At 49.1% G+C, this 16,789-nt stretch overlaps 1 protein-coding gene across 2 annotated transcripts; it reads left to right on the top strand.

Annotated features, from left to right (window-relative positions):
* The first annotated feature begins 7,253 nt into the window (after positions 1-7,253).
* Positions 7,254-10,683, top strand: KLK4 (kallikrein related peptidase 4). 2 transcript variants are annotated; one of them, XM_086690560.1, is made up of 5 exons: positions 7,254-7,325; positions 8,583-8,745; positions 9,163-9,413; positions 9,500-9,636; positions 10,248-10,683. In XM_086690560.1, the coding sequence occupies exons 1-5, from the start codon at positions 7,265-7,267 to the stop codon at positions 10,398-10,400; spliced, it is 765 nt and encodes a 254-aa protein (XP_086546686.1). In that variant the 5' UTR covers positions 7,254-7,264; the 3' UTR covers positions 10,401-10,683. The 2 variants fall into 2 exon arrangements, with proteins under 2 accessions (XP_086546686.1, XP_086546685.1); XM_086690559.1 differs by lacking the exons at positions 7,254-7,325; positions 8,583-8,745 and adding an exon at positions 8,849-8,969.
* The last annotated feature ends 6,106 nt before the right edge of the window (positions 10,684-16,789 follow it).

The raw sequence follows: 16,789 nt of genomic DNA, 5'->3' as shown, positions 1-16,789 counted from the left end.
TCAATGTTGGCGGCCAACTGAAAAAAAAAAAAAAATGCCCAGAATAGAAAGCCTGGAATAAACCCACACATATGTGGTCAACTGATCTTAGACAAGGGTGCCAAGAATACAGAATGGGAAAAGGACAGCCTCTCCCACAAATGGCGTGGGGAAAACTGGATATCCACATGCAAAAAAATGAGACTGGATCCCTGTCTTACACCCTACACAAAAATCAACTCAAAATGGATTAAAGAGGGCGCCTGGGAGGCTCAGTCACTTAAGTGTCCAACTTCGGCTCAGGTCATGATCTCACTGCTTGTGAGTTCGAGCCCCACGTTGGGCTCTGTGCTTACTGCTCGGAGCCTGGAGCCTGCTTTGGTTTCTGTGTCTCCCTCTCTCTCTCTGTCCTTCTCCCCCACCTCCCAAAAGTAAATAAACATTTTTTTTTAATTTTTTGAAAATGGATTAGAGATATAAACAGAAGACCCAACACTGTCCAACTCCTGGAAGAAAATAGGGGGGTTGTCTTGGCAATGATTTCTTGAATACGACACCAAAATCACAGGCAACACAAGCCAAAAATAGACAAATGGAATCACATCAACTAAAAAGTGTCTGTTCAGCAAAGGGAACCATCATCAGTGACAGGTGGCCTATGGAGTTTGAGAAAATACTTGCAGACCATATAACCAACAAGGGGTTAATATCCAAACTATATAAGGAACTCCTTCAATTCAATAGCAAAACAAACAAACAAAAAAACCTATAAAACCAGATAACTGGATTTAAAAATGAGTGAAGGACTCGAACAGACATTTCTCCAAAGATGACACAGAAATGACCACCAGGCATATGAAACAATGATGCCACTCATCACCAGGGAAACGGAGATCGAAACCACAAGGAAGTATCACCTTGCACCTGTTAGGATGGCAATTAAAAAAAAAATCCAAGGGGCGCCTGGATGGCTCAGTCAGTTAAGTGTCCGAGTTTAGCTCAGGTCATGATCTCCCGATTTGTGAGTTCGAGCCCCGTGTCGGGCTCTGTGCCAACAGCTCAGAGCCTGGAGCCTGTTTTGGATTCTGTGTCTCCTTCTCTCTCTGCCCCTCCCCTGTTCATGCTCTGTCTCTCTCTGTCTCTCAAAAAATAAATAAATGTTAAAAAAAATTTAATAAAAGTTAAAAAAAAAATTAAAACCCACAACAGCAAAAAACCCAACAACGACAACAGAGTTAAGTAAGGAGCATTGGTGAGACTATGGAGATATTGGAATCCTTGTTCACTGTTGGCGGGTGTACAAAATGGTGCTACCACTGTGGAAAACAGTGTGGGGGTTTCTCAAAAAATTAAAAGTAGAATTACTATATGATCAGGAATCCCACTTCTGGCTATTGAGTCAAAAGAATTGAAATCTGAGTCTCACGTTAGGTTAGCGTCACATCTCGTGAAACACTGTTTCAGGTGTTTGCAAAGTAATATTAATATTAATAACAAAAGTGAATTCTTACAAAGTACTTCCCATGTGCACCAGACTCCGCACCAACTGCTTCACAGGTATTAACTAAGTGAATATTCTCAATATTCCATGAGACAAGTAATATATTTATTCCCATTTCACAGATGAGAAACAGAGGCACAGAGAGGCTTGGTAACTTGCCCACGGTCACTGACCTAGTGAATGGCAGACCTGAGATTTGAACCTTGAGAGGCTGTCTCTTCATCAGTGTGCAATCAGCTGGGAAATTGTTTCTGTGACTGTAAATCAATTTGTTGGTAAGGGCGTTAATTCTTCCCTCCTCGAGGGCATTTGTTCACTCAGCGAATCTTTACTAACAACCTACCACGCGCCAGGCATTGTTCTTGGCCCTGGGGATACAATGGTGACCTTGGCAGGGATGTTTTATCCTCATGGAGGAGCTTGTGTTCCAGTGGAGGAGACAGACACCACGAACAGGTGAAACATTAACGCATCATGTGATTTTGCGGCAGATAAAATAATCCCCATCACAGGGGTGTCCTGTGAATATGCGATCTTACTTGGGGACTTTGCGGGTCTGATTAAAGATCTCGAGATGGGGCGGTTACCCCGGGTTATGCTGCTGGGCACAATGAAACCACAAAGGTTCTTACAAGAGAGAGGCAAGAGGCAAGACGGGCTAAGGAATGCAGGTGCCTCCAGAAGTTGAAAAGACAAGGAAATGGAGTCACCCTTAGAGCCTCCAGAAGGAACCAGTCCAGTGAGACTGCCTTTGGACTTCTGGCCTTCTGAACTGTAAGAGAATAAATCGGTGTTGTTTTAAGCCCGTAAATTTGGGGTGTTTTCTTACAGCAGCAATAAGAAATTGACATAGATTTATATATAGATAAGTTTTATACTGATAATCAGGGCATATAAACTGTTAATAAGGATAAAGAAATGGGGCCACTCGAGACACAGGGCCGTCAGGGAAGGATCCTCTGGGGAGGGGATATTTAAGAAGAAACCTGAATAAGGGCAGAGACAGGTAGATATGTGGACAAAGAGCATTCTGGGTAGAAGCAGCAGCCAGCAGCGAGTGCAAAGGTCCTGGAGGTGGGGACATGATTTACACATCTAAAAAGCAGCGAGGAGGCAGGTGTGGCTGGAATGGGCAAGGGGGAGAGGGAGGAAAATGAAGTCAAAGCAAGAACAAAGGGGGGACAGAGCATGTGTGGGCCTTTGCGTCATGGTGAAAAGTCTTTTACACCAAGTTTGCACGTTAGTTTTCTTTTACAGCCGAGGGCCATTGTAGATCAGCCCAGCCAAGGATCTGCTGTTTCTAGAACTTTTTATTAGAGATCAGTGACTCTTCTGGGGACCAAAAAAAACAGGGGGGAAAAAAATGTCACTGCGTCCCCTCCCCTACCTCCACAACCAGTTTAAAAAGTGCTCTGGCAGTTTCCACTTAAGATCATTTAATACCAGGGTGCCTAGGTGGTTGAGTCGGTGGAGCGTCCAATTTCAGCTCTGGTCATGATCTGATCTCACAACTCATGAGTTCGAGCCCCACATTGGGCTCTGTACTGACAGCTCAGAGCCTGGAGCCTGCTTCCGATTCTGTGTCTCCCTCTCTCTCTGCCCCTCCCCCGTTCATGCTCTGTCTCTCTCTGTCCCCAAAATAAATAAACATTAAAAAAAAAATTAAAAAAAAACAAATATAAAAAACATTAAAAAAATAATAAAAAATAAAAAAAGATCACTTACTACCACTTAAGCTTTGATCTATTTGATTTGGTTCCTATGTTCTCCAAATCAGCCCTGTCCAATCAAAATAGAACATGAACCAAATATGTAATTTAAAATTTTCTAGTGGGGCGCCTGGGTGGCACAGTCGGTTAAGCGGCCGACTTCAGCCAGGTCACGATCTCGCGGTCCGTGAGTTCGAGCCCCGCGTCGGGCTCTGGGCTGATGGCTCAGAGCCTGGAGCCTGCTTCTGATTCTGTGTCTCCCTCTCTCTCTACCCCTCCCCCATTCATGCTCTGTCTCTCTCTGTCCCAAAAATAAATAAACGTTGAAAAAAAAAATTTTTTTTTAATTTTCTAGTAGTCACATTCTAAAAGGGGGGAAAAAAGCAAGCAAAAGTTTAATTTTAGTAATATATATTTTTTTAATTTAGAGAGAGAGAGAGTGCGAGCGGGGGGGGGGGGGGGGGCGGGGAATGGAGAGAATCTTAAGCAGACTCTATGCTCAGTGCAAAGCCTGATGCGAGGCTTGATTGCATGACCCTGGGATCATGACCTGAGCAGAAATCAAGAGTCAGATGCTCAACTGAATGAACCACTCAGGCGCCCCAGTAATATTTTTATCTTAACCCAACGTATCCAAATTATGATCATTCCAACATGTAATCAATACAAAATTAATAAGACAGTTTACAATCTTTTATACCAAGTCTTCAAAATCCACTGAATACACCTGCAACAGCATCCCCATCCAAATACTAAGTTTTCATCAAAAATAATTGATGTCGGGGCGCCTGGGTGGCTCAGTCGGTTAAGTGTCCAACTTCAGCTCAGGTCATGGTCTCACAGTTTGTGAGCTGAAGCCCCGCGTCGGGCTCTGTGCTGACAGCTCAGAGCCTGGAGCCTGTTTCGGATTCTGTGTCTCCTTCTCTCTCTGCCCCTCCCCGCTCATGCTCTGTCTCTCTCTGTCTCAAAAATAAATTAAAAAAAAATTTAGAAATAATTGATGTCTACGCAGAGCCTATAAAACTTAGATTTGAAACAGTAGATTCTTGTAGCCAGATGGTTCCAGATGTGCTTAAGACCTTTTCAAAAACTGAATCAGGATTCAAGGCTTACACTTAAATTCGTTAAAATTTGGGGGCGCCTGGGTGGCTCAGTTGGTTAAGCGTCTGCCTTTGGCTCAGGTCATGATCTCACGGTTTGTGGGTCTGAGCCCCGCGTCGGGCTCTGTGCTGACAGCTCGGAGCCTGGAGCCTGCTTCGGATTCTGGGTCTCCCTCTCACTCTGCCCCTCCCCCACTCACACTCTGTCTCTGTCTCTCTCTCAAAAAGAGATAAACATTAACAAAAATAAATACACTAGTTAAAATTGAATAACAGTTCAAAGCTCGTTGCTCTACTACACTTGCCACGTTTCAAGTGCTCAATAGCCACCTGTGGCTGGTGGCTGCTGTGTTGAGTGAAGCGGATCTAAAACCCAGGCAGATCGAAATCCACCAGGCAGGAAATGTCTCAGTCACTTCTGGGGTCTCCTGTCCTCCCCTGCAAGGTAGCGACAGAAAACTCAACTTGGTTGGTGCTAGAAAAATGGGGGGGGGGAGTGTCCAGGCCTTTGGTGTGCGGGGTTCCATCTTAACTTCTGCTCCTCTGGTATTTGCTGAGGTCCCTCTCAAACCCTGTTGCTGCAGAGGGGCTGGGACATGCCCCCCGTGGTGGTCCCTACAGCCATCCTGCCGTTGTGCATGTGGTCAGGATACGTTTCCTGTGGCTCTCCAGGGTGGAGCAGGCTACAATTCTCCCTGTGCCCAGTAAGCCTCTGTGCCACCAGGAGACTGAACACAAGCAGATAACTGGAGACAGAGCTAGAGGACCAGACAGGCACCAAGAAAAAGCGAGCGACAGGGTCAGAGAGACAGAGAGAAGCGCAGACATTCATGCTTCATCACCACCATCATCTGTTGCCCAACCCCTCATCAGTGCTGTCCACACCTGCTCCTTAGGTGATCTCACACAACCCCATGGCTCTAAACACCACTTCTCCGCTATGACTCCCCACTGCTTCTCATCAGCGCTGACCTCTGCCTGCCCTTGCATCCAACCGCTTGGCTCCCGACAGGCACCCCCGGCTCAGCCCTTGCCCCCCACACCTCCTTGCCCGCTTCCACAAATGGCACCACAAGTGGTCAGACCAAGCCTTGGAGACACCGTTGGCGCCTCCTTTCCCCTCCCTGCCCATTTCCCACCTGTCGGTCAGCATGTTGACTCTACCTCCGGGATGAGCCCTGCGCCCATTCATTCCTCTTCCCCCTGGACCACAGCATCGCCCACCTGGGCTGCTGTCACCTTCCGCCTTCGTGTCGGTGTCTGCTCCCTTCTCACCCTACGGTCATTCTTCTCCACGCAGGATGTGTCTAAAAAGTAAATAAGATCGTGTCACTCCCTTCTACCCCTGTGCTTAAAACCCATTGCCCTTAAAATAAACCCAAATTTCTTCCCCAGCATTTACACCCCTGCATCATCTGCCCCGTTCCTTCTCCTTGCTCTGCCTCGCATACCCCGAGTTCTCTCTTTTTCCTGCAAGGTTCACATGGCATGGCGGCTGTCAACCTAAATGTCCCTTCTTCTGTCTCCCCAACCATCATCTTGTCCACAGAAGGTCCCCCGCCCCCGCCCCCGTCACTCTACGGTCACCTGTGTTCTTTGCACACACACGACTGCCATATATTGCCTTGTACTTTTTCTGCTTGTCTCCCCTACTAGGATGTGAGCCCCGTGAGCACCAGAATTTGCTTGCTCCGTCCTGCGTCTCAAGTTGGGACAGCAGGAGCTCAGAGCATGGCAGGTGTGCAATTGCTTTTTACCGAGCGAGGGCTTTGTCTTACTCCCACTTACTGGGCACCTACGATATGCCTGACACGATGCCAAGCCACTTTCCCCGCGCTATGTCTTTGGAGGTATCTGGGGAGCGAGGAATAACAGTGCCCCTGTTTTACAGATGGGAAAATGGAGGCTTAGAGGGATTCAGTCACCCCAGGGTTTCAAAGGTAAACCATGATGCAGTCTGGATTTGAACCCAGAAAGGTTTGCTGGGGAAGCACAGCAGGGGGCAGAGAGAGAGAGAGAGAGAGAGAGAGAGAGAGAGAAAATAAGAGAACATGAGACAGAGCAAATGAGAGAGAACAGGAGAGAATACGAATACGAGGGAATGAGAGACAGAACCAAGAAAGAAGTGAGGCTCTGAGTCCCCTCTGGGTCGCTGCTCCCAGCCCCTCGAGCCCCCTGACCTTAGCCTGACACCAGGGCAGCCCGGAGAGCTCTGAGATGGAAACTTGCAGCACCTGACCCCAGGAATGTGTCCCCAGGGGGCAGGCCAGCCCAGCCGGGGATGCTTATAAGTCCCATGGGGGCCCCTTCAGGAGGCAGCAGGCGGGAGCACAGCCCAGCGCAGGATCCCGGAGCCCAGAGGCAGCGAGGTGAGCGTCCCCGCGGTGCCCGCCCCGCCCACCGCCCCTAAGGGCGCAGGCTGCCTACAGTGCCGCGTCACTGTGAACCTCAGCCCCCAGACCCTGGGTCTCTAGGTCTCTCCAAAAAGGTCTCTCGCGCTCTCTAGTTAGGAATGTCTCTTCATCACTCTCTCTGACTCTGCTCTTTCTGTGTCTCTGAATATCTCTGTCCGTGACTCTGGCTCTCAGTCTGTCTCTGATCATCTCTCGCCAGTGCTCTGTCTCTGTCCCAAGTCCGACCCGCGGGCCACGTCTCCATGCTCCTGCTCTTCCAGTTTAGAGACAGAGGGACACTTCCTCCGTCCCTTCCTCTCCACCTAATTCTCTCTCTTTCCACCTTTCTCTCCCTCTTTCTCTCTCCCTCTCTAAATCTCTCTGGGTTCTGGGGCTCTGGGCTGGCATCTCCAAACCACGATGCGGGTGTTGGAGGGCAGGGGTGGCATACATAGGTCCTTGTCTGACCAATAATATCCTTAAGGGGACAGTAAGAGAGGGAGACAGAGAAAGATGGAGAGATTTGGGCTGTGAGTCCCCAGACTCACCAGAGACTGACCCTCGTGCCCAGGTGCTGGCGTGATGACCACAGCAGGAAACCCCTGGGGCTGGTTCCTGGGGTACCTCGTCCTTGGTGTCACAGGTATCTGAGTGTGTGTTGTGGGTGTGGCTGTCTGTGCCGGAGGGCACAGTGTTTGTCACTGTGCAGGCATGACTCGGTGTCCTCCTGGGTATGACTAAAGCTGCCTGTGTGACAGAACCGGGACCGTTGCTCTCTGGTTACGCACATGGGATTCCTTATATCATAGGGAGTTTCTGTGTGTGCCACTGGTGTACTCTGTGTGTGTGTGTGTGTGTGTGTGTGTGGTTTGCACGCCTCTGTGTGTGACACAGTGTGATGGGCTGTGTGGTCAAACCCGTGAGAGTCACTGTGTTACTGGGTGAAGGTCAGACGGTCTGGGCCTCTGAATATGCTGCGGAGTGACAACGGTGGATGATGCTGTGAGGACACGGGAAGCCCAGGGTGCCGCTGACAGGGAGGTCGTGCTTCTGGGAGAGTCGCCCATTGCCGGAAACCTGTGCCTACTTCCTGGGTCTCTGATCCACGGACTCCCAGGGGCCCACGTCGCCCCGGGGTTTCTGTGTGAACCGGCTTGTCGCTGGTGCGACTGTGGAGGAGGCTGAGCCGGGGAGGGAGTGACTCTGAGGGCCACCAAGAGCGACACTGCTTCCCTTGAGCGTCTGACTGTGTCATCCTTGTCTCTGCACCCTATATGAGGGGCTCTGCTTACGCTAGGGGACTGTGGCCCCGGGTACTGCACGAGGCTGGTGTGGCACTTGTGGGGGAGCGGGGGCCGGGGGGAGGGAGAGACAGAGGAGATGGCAGGTGGGTCTTGGAGATGGGTGTGACTGGCTCAAAGCTGAAACTCCCCTGGAAGACAGACCCTTCTCCTTTACTCTGATCTCCGCTTCCGGAGTCGTATCCCACCCCAGGAAGCCTGGTCTGGCCCAGAAAATCCCTGCACCAGGACCCCGCCCCCGGGAGGTCTAGTCCCACCTCCTGAGCCGGCCTCCGCACTCCTCACCCCGCCCCTGGGATCCCTGACTCCACCCATGAAGTCCTGGCCCCGCCCTCATCCCGCCCCGCGGCACTGGCCACGCCCCCCCTGCACTGAGACCCCCGCCCCCAAGAGCTCTAGTCCTGCCTTTTGAGCCTGCCCGCCAGCCGGGCCCACGCCCCCGCATCGATCCCTGCGCTTAGGAGCCCTGTTTCCACCCTGAGACCATCCCCAGTCCTGACGAGACCCTTGAAGCCACGACCACGCCCCTAGCCCGTGGCCACGTGCCCGGGAGCCCGGTTTCCACCCGGAGCCCGCCCCCATCCCTGATCCGCCCTCAGGATCCCAGGCCTCGGGTGGCGGCAACCACATCATAAACGGCGAGGACTGCATCCCGCACTCGCAGCCCTGGCAGGCGGCGCTGTTCACGGAAGACGAATTTTTCTGCGGGGGCGTCCTGGTGCATCCGCAATGGGTGCTGTCAGCCGCACACTGTTTCCAGAAGTGAGTGCCAGCCTGGGTGGGGGCGGAGGCAAGGGCCTGGGGCCGGGTGGATGGAGTGGAGGCGGTGGGGGGCAGGGGTGCCTGGAAGTAACTTTAGCTCAGCCTCGGTGCTGAGAGCGGAAACCTCTGTAAAGCAAGACTCTGCAAGGGAAGTGGGGGCTGTTGGCTTTGGAAAGACTCAGGCAGCCCAAGAGCGAAATCCCAGCTCAGCTGCTGAGTCACCAGTGAGTTAAGACAAATTCTTGTCGCTGGATAAATTGGGTGTGTGGGCGAGGATTTGAGATCACAGATGGGTAGCTCCAGGCGCCGCGCTTAGCGAGGAGGATGGGGTTGGGATAAAGGGGGGGGGGGCGGGGAGATGGGGTTGTGGAGATAACGGTGTTGCCACAAAACTAATCCGTCCCCCATGGCCCTCAGGTCCTACACCATCGGTCTGGGACTGCACAGTCTTGAGGCCAGCCAAGAACCAGACAGCCTGATGATGGAGGCCAACTTCTCCATACAGCACCCAGAATACAACAAACCTTTTATCGCCAACGACCTCATGCTCATCAAGTTGAAAGAGTCGGTGCCCAGGTCGGATGCCATCCAGAACATCAGCATCGCCTCCCAGTGCCCGACCGCTGGGGATTCTTGCCTCGTTTCTGGCTGGGGTCAGCTGATGAATGGTGAGCTCACGAGTGTGCGTGTGTCCGCCCTCTCTGAGGAGTTCTCCTCCCGGCCAGAGGGGCTGACCCTGGGCTCTGCGTCGCAGGCAGGCAGCCCCAAGTGCTCCAGTGCGTGAACATCTCGGTGGTGCCCGAGGAGATCTGCAGCGCGTTCTATGCCTCCGTGTTTCACCCCAGCATGTTCTGTGCCGGTGGAGGACAGGACCGGAAGGACTCCTGCAGGGTGAGAGATGGGGGACAGGGGAAGGAGGGGAGGGGACGGGTGGGGGGGATGGAGCAGGGAGGGAGGCAGAGACACACAGGGGTACAGGGGAGAAACAGACACGGGGAGATGACTGGAGAAACAGAAATAAACATGAGAGTAAAAATAAACAAAGAGAGAATGAGAAATAGAGACAGAGATAGTGGAGGCAAACACACACACACACACACACACACACACACACACACAGAAATACCTCAGGGAGAAACAGAGAGATAGACTCATAGAGATGAAATGCAAAGAGAAATAGGGGATTTAAAAAAAAAAACAGAATATGCAAAGAGATGCAGAGAGGCATAGAGACTCTGGGAGTCAGAGACAGAAAAACAAGCCATAGGGGGAGATTAAAAAACAAACAAACAGAATAACGACAAACCCAGGAGAATCGAGCGGCTGTTGGGACCTAGGGGAGCAGAATTCCCTAAGGTCAGGGCTCTGGAAGGGACCTCTGAGGTGTGTGCGGTTATCTTTTATTTCCCTATCTTAGTCTCTTGGTGTCACTGGTTCCCTTCTGACTTCAATCCGTCTCCACCTCTCCGTGTTTTGGATTCTCCCTCTCTCTCCAACAACAGGGTGACTCTGGGGGCCCCCTGGTCTGCAACGGGTCCCTTCAGGGCCTCGTGTCTTTTGGACAAGTCCAGTGTGGCCAACCCTATGTGCCAAGCGTCTACACCAACCTCTGCAAGTTCACTGACTGGATACAGAAAACCATTCAGGACAATTAACTTCTAGAACTTGGACCCAAGAAACTCAACCCCTAAATATAGGCTGCAGAAGGGATTCAGGAATTTGGGTTCCCAGTGCCTTCCTCCCTCAGGCCCAGGAGTCTAGGTTCCCAACCCCCTTCTCCCTTAGCCCCAGGAATCCAATCCCACCAAGAATCTTTTCCTGTACTCAGTGCCCCCTAGTGGCACAATGTTGACCCAGCCTTACCAGCGGCAGAGAAAGTTGGTGTTTCACTTTTGTCCCTTCTCTTAAGCCCAAAAATAAAGTCTAAGAGAAACACAGGCTCTGTTTGGACTGTCTTCCTCGCTTCCATTCCAATTCAAAGGATTCTAGCAAATAGCTTTTCCTCCTTGGGCTATTGGAGGGCCATTGGATTCCCAAAGAAGGACATAATGTTTGAGAGGTTAAGAGAATCTGATTCTGTGCATGTTACCCAATTTCAAAAAAGTCAAGTCAGCAAATGGCAAATTAATGAGGTTTTTTCCTTGCTTAGTTTATTTACCTATGGTTGACTTATTTTTGGTTTTATCTTCCTAAGTGCATTTTAAGAAGTTTTCATTTATATCTGCCTCAGAACCCTGCTGCTGTAACTAGGGGATGGTGAGAAGAATCATGGAGAGATATGGAGACTGAGGGCAGAGATGGGAGGGGGGAGACTGAGGGCCCAAGGAATTGTTATCATACTCTTTCCTGATAAATTATATTAATAAGAACATACTACTAAGAATTTCTATTCAAGAATATATTCATAAGTATATTATTTGGGAATCTATTCATCTGGAGATATTCCTCAAAATATATAGAGTAAGGAGTAAAATAACTAAAAGTGAAAAAAAAAACCCATCCCCACTCATCAAAAAGGACTTAAAGATGTTTCTCAGGGGTGCCTGAGTGGCTCAATCAGTTGAGCATCCGACTCTTGGTTGCAGCTTGGGTCAGGATCCCAAGGCTTGCATCAAGCCCCATGCTGGGGTCTACACTAAGTGTGAAGCCTGCTTAAGATTCTCTCTCTCTGTCTCTCTCTTGGGGCGCCTGGGTGGCTCAGTCGGTTGAGCGTCCGACTTCAGCTCAGGTCACGATCTCGCGGTCCGTGATTTCGAGCCCCGTGTCAGGCTCTGGGCTGATGGCTCAGAGCCTGGAGCCTGCTTCCGATTCTGTGTCTCCCTCTCTCTCTGCCCCTCCCCCGTTCATACTCTGTCTCTCTCTGTCTCAAAAATAAATGTTAAAAAAATTTTTTTTTTAATAAAAAAAAAAGATTCTCTCTCTCTGTCTCTCTCTGTCTCTCCCTCTGCCCCTCTCCCCTGATCACATGCTCCCTCTCTCTCTTGCTCTCTCTCTAAAAAAAGTAAAAATAAAAAAATAAAGATGGCTCTTAGAAAATAATAGAATGGAGGCTGGCTGGCTCAGTTGGTAGAGCATGTGACTCTTGATCTCAGGGTTGTGAGTTCAAGCCCTACATTGGACATGGAGCCTTAGAAAGAAAGAAGGAAAGAAAGAAAGAGAGAGGGGGGAGGGAGGGAAGAAGGAAGGAAGGAAGGAAGGAAGGAAGGAAGGAAGGAAGGAAGGAAGGAAGGAAGCAAATACAACAAACAAGATAAAAATGAATAAGGACACAGGTGATCTGAACAATAGGATTAACAAACTTTATTTAGGGGTACCTGAGTGGCTCAGTTAGTTAAGCATCAGACTTCAGCTCAAGTCGTGATCTCATGGTTCGTGAGTTCAAGCCCTGAGTAGGGCTCTGTGCTGACAGCTCAGAGCCTGGAGTCTGCTTCGGATCCTGTGTCTCCCTTTCTCTCTGCCCCTCTCCCCCCTCTCAAAAATAAACATTAAAAAAAAAACTTTATTTAATTGTTACATATAGAACATTGGACCCAGTGTCTGAAGAATACACAATCCATCCAAAACACACATATCTACCAGAATGGCTAAAATTAAAAAGAATCGCAGTCCCGAGTGTTGGTTAATGTGTAGAGTGGCTGTAACTCTCATACGTTGATGACGGGGTGTAAATGGTAAACTGCTTTGGAAAACAGTTTGACAATTTCTGAGAAAGATGAGCGTATGTCCACCTCATGACCAGCAGGTCCACCCCTAGGTATTTATGTAAGAGCAATGAAAAAAAAAAAAAAAAAGACTTGCCAAGAATGCTCATAGAAGCTTTCCTCATAATAGCCAAAGTGGAAACAGCCCAAATGTCCATGAAAGGGTGAATAGACAAGCTATGACATCTTCATTCAATAGAATGCTACTCACTAATAAAAGAGAAATTAACCATTGATATACCCAACAACGTAGGTGCCTGTCACAATCGTTATGCTGAGTGAAAGAAGCCAGATACAAAATACCACACACGTATGATTCCTTTTATACATGAAATTCTCACACAGATGAAATTAACCATGGGATGAGAAGGAGAAGTAGATGTGGAAACAGTGGGAAATGATGTGAGAGAACTTTCTGAGGTGATGGAAATTTTCTAGAACTTGACAAGAGTGAGGGCTACAGGGTTCATGCATTTGTCAAAATTCATTGAACTGTATACACTTGAAACCTGGATATTACACTCTATATATGTCAATAAAAAAATTATGGCTTCATAAAAAACTTGACACAGCATTTACAAAAAGTGACCAGATACTGAGCTATGAAGCAAGTCTCAACTCTCAAGTTTCAAAGTTATAATATACAGAGTATGTTGTCTGACCCCGCAAGGTAATTACAGCAGAAATCAGGACAAAACGATTATGCAGAAAATCCCCACATGTTTTGATTTTTGAAATACGGTTCTAAATAACCCACAGCTTAGGGCACCTGGGGGGCTCAGTCGGTTGAGCGTCCGACTTCGGCTCAGGTCATGGTTTCACGGTCCATGGGCTTGAGCCCTGCATCAGGCTTCGTGCCAATGGCTGGGAGCCTGGAGCCTGCTTCAGATTCTGTATCTCCCTTTCTCTCTGTTCCTCCCCTGCTTGCGTGCTCTCTCTCTCTCTCAAAAATAAATAAAAAATTTTAAAAAAAAACAAGTTTTAAAAGTTTTCCTGTGCTGTTTATTAGAGACGCACCAAAAGCTCATAGAAAAATTGAAAGCAAAAGATCAGGAAAGATTTTCCAAGAAATATTACCCCTAAGAATGATAGTATAGCTTTACTGATATCAGTCATATTAGGCATTAATACTAAAACCATCACTAAACAGAGCAGGTCACTACAGAGTAATAATTCTTCATAAAAATTTGTACAACAAATGCAACAATTCAAAATTTGAATATTTCTAATAAAATAGCTTCATAACAATATAAAAATTAGTAGAAGTATACAGGGAGAAATGGATGTATGAGATTTCAACATCACTATCATGCAAAGGATTTGGTATCACACAGATCACATTCTCCAACCAGAAGGAAAGAAAATTTCAATTCAATATACACATCAACATAATACCAATACAAACAGAAGTTAAAACTCAGCCACTCATCTGAGTAATTCATGATAAAAATGAAATCATAATGGGCAAAAATGGATGAAAAAGTCATAGTGGAAAATTTTTACACCTTAAAACTGGATGATAAATAAAACATGACATATGAGGGGCATCTGGATGTCTCAGTCCAACTCTTGATCTCAGCTCAGGAAGTCATAATCTCTCCATGAGATCAAGTCCCACATCGGGCTCTGCACTGACAGCAAGGAACCTGCTTGGGATTCTCTCGTTCCCTCTCTCTCTGCCCCTCTCCAGCTCTCTCTCATGCAAACATACACACACTCTCTCTCTCAAAATAAATAAACAAACTTTAAGCAATAAAAAATATGACCTGAAAACTTGGGCGGAGCAGAAGATTTATAGCTTTAAATAATTAGATTAAGGGCACCTGGCTGGCTCAGTCAGTAGAGCATGTGTCTTGATCTTGGAGTTGTGAGTTTGAGCCCCATGTTGGGTGTGTAGAGTATTTAAAAATAAAGTCTTTTAAGTGCCTGGGTGGCTCAGTCAATCGAGCTTCCAATTCTTGCTTTTGGCTCAGGTCATGAGCTCCCAGTGGTGAGACTGAGCCCTCAGAGCTCTGTGCAGAGTATGGAGCTTGCTTAAGATTCTCTCTCTCTCTTTCTCTCTCTCTCTTCTCCTGCCTTTTCTCCCATTTGAACTCTATCTCTAAAATAAAATTTTTAGGGGCGCCTGGGTGGCGCAGTCGGTTAAGCGTCCGACTTCAGCCAGGTCACGATCTCGCGGTCCGTGAGTTCGAGCCCCACGTCGGGCTCTGGGCTGATGGCTCAGAGCCTGGAGCCTGTTTCCGGTTCTGTGTCTCCCTCTCTCTCTGCCCCTTCCCCGTTCATGCTCTGTCTCTCTCTGTCCCAAAAAAATAAATAAACGTTGAAAAAAAAATAAAATAAAATTTTTAATTAAAAATAAAATATAAGAAATAAAGAAAAAAAAGGAAGGAAGAGAGGGAAAGGAAAGGAACGGAACGGAAAGGAAAGGAAAGGAAAAAGAAAAAGGGAAAGGAAAAGGAAAGAAAAAGAGGAATGGGGGAATATAAAGGACCCAAGGTGTTGACAAAGAATAGTGAATAACCCTAACTCAAAGGAAACTGAGGTAGGGAAACCTGCAGAAATGAAGAAGGGGGTGCTAGCTGGAGGTGAAAGCAGCTTGGGGCTCTGGGTCAGAAGTCACTCTCAAAGTGATCATCCCTGGATCATGCTCTAAACACCCTGATTGGGGTCTGGGGGGTGGGTGGGCTGAGAGGGTGTGGACTGTGAGACGGCAGTATCTGATCCCAAGGCACGTGTTCCCCAGCCATAAAGGTAGGAGAGCCCTGCAAAGGGGAGCTTGTAAGCCTCAGTGTAGCTTCTGGAAACAGTGGCCGACTCGAGGCCACTCCAGCCCAGATTAGCCGAGTGAGTGAGTGATGGGTGGATTCTGCATCCTGCCTCTCTGGCCCCATGTCAACCTTTGGGTCTCTGATGTCTCTGTCTCTCCATCTGTGAGTCTCTGAGTCTGTATTTCTGGCTCAGTAACCTCTTTCCTCCTCTGTCCCTCTATCTCTGTATCTTCCAGATACAGCATTCATCAGCTCTCCTGTCCAGCTCTGTATCTCCATCACCTGATTCGGTCCAGCTCTGACACTCTTGCCTTCTCTCTCTCTCTCTCTCTCTCTCTCTCTCTCTCTCTATGCCCCCCACCCCGCATCTCCATGTTTCTGAATCTCACGCTGTGTTTCTCTTTCTCTGATTTTTTTTTTGTCACTGTCATGCCATCTTCCCTCTGCTGCCACTGTTCAGAACTGTCGCTGACACTTTCTTTCTGTCTCCCTGCTGTCTCCCACTCCTGTCTCAGTGTCTCTAGGCTCTGCGTCTCAGGGCTGAAGTCTGAGGGTCAGGAGGAAATGCCCTTTCTGCCGCCCTTCCCTGCCCAGACATGTCCTAGGAGACAGTGGAAGAACGGAGTGAGAGGGAGGGTGGACAGACCCGAGCTAATGGCTTCAGACCCACCGGAGGACTCGACGGACCTGGAGACTTCCCACAACTCTTGCATGGGCAAGAGAGGACCAGTCTTGGCCAGAGGGAGACTGCAAATGTGAGATGATGTGTGCACCCAGGTAGGTGTGCACCTGTTGTGTCTTGGGGAGAGGTGAAGTGTGGAGTCAGAAGGGTCCAGAAGAGGGGTTCCAATCTCTAGCTTTCTTTCTTTTCTTTTCTTTTTTTTTTATTTAAATCCAGGTTAGTTAACATACAGTGCAATAATGATTTCAGGCCAACCTCTAATGTTCTTCACGGGAGACCTTGTCCAGGCTTCACCCTCCAAAACCTTCCTTGGTCTTGACCCCGCCCCCTGAGCTCTGGCCCCACCCTGAGCCCTGACTCCTCTCCGCTGTGCTCTGACCCCGCCTCCAGGAGTCCAGGCCAACGGTGGCCAAAGCCCCATCTCTAATGGCACACAGTGCAGACCGCCCTGGCAGGGAGCCATCTTGCAGGCAGAAGGACTCCACTGCATCTCACGGTGGGTTGGGTCCTCTTGGCTGTGCGCGTCGGGCTGGGGGCGGGGCTTCATCTCTGGGGTGGGCCCTGAGAAGAAGAGGGAACACTTTTCCTCAGCTGGGGAAAGATATCAGAGGGGGAGAGGGGTTGCGACTGGGGATGGGTTGCTGCGGAATTGCTTGTGGATGGAATTGAGATGGGCCATCTCGGGTGGGAGCGCAGATGAGGGGGAGGCTGCCAGGGCCCTGACGAGCCGGGTGGGGGTGTGGGGGAGGGGTGTGCCCATCCACAGCAGCCTACAGCATCAGGCTGGGTCCTCACGGCCTTGGTGCGCACCAAGAGCCCGCCAGCCAGACCTCATGCTCACCAACCACAGACGGAACTCAGCACCCACAGGGCAGGATTCGGTCAGCAGCAGC

Source organism: Puma concolor, chromosome E2, assembly GCF_028749965.1.
Source record: "Puma concolor isolate L17-30 chromosome E2, mPumCon1.1.hap2, whole genome shotgun sequence".
NCBI lineage: Eukaryota > Metazoa > Chordata > Mammalia > Carnivora > Felidae > Puma > Puma concolor.
Note: the sequence above shows the minus strand (reverse complement) of the source record. Positions and strands in the feature narration are given on the sequence as shown.

What these genes read in the sequence shown, in the direction of transcription:
- KLK4 (XM_086690560.1), top strand. Translation starts at nt 7,265, where the DNA reads ATGACCACAGCAGGAAACCCCTGGGGCTGGTTCCTGGGGTACCTCGTC. An exon ending in GCCGCACACTGTTTCCAGAA is followed by an intron (nt 8,746 to 9,162) that starts GTGAGTGCCAGC and finishes CATGGCCCTCAG; the next exon opens with GTCCTACACCATCGGTCTGG. An exon ending in CTGGGGTCAGCTGATGAATG is followed by an intron (nt 9,414 to 9,499) that starts GTGAGCTCACGA and finishes TCTGCGTCGCAG; the next exon opens with GCAGGCAGCCCCAAGTGCTC.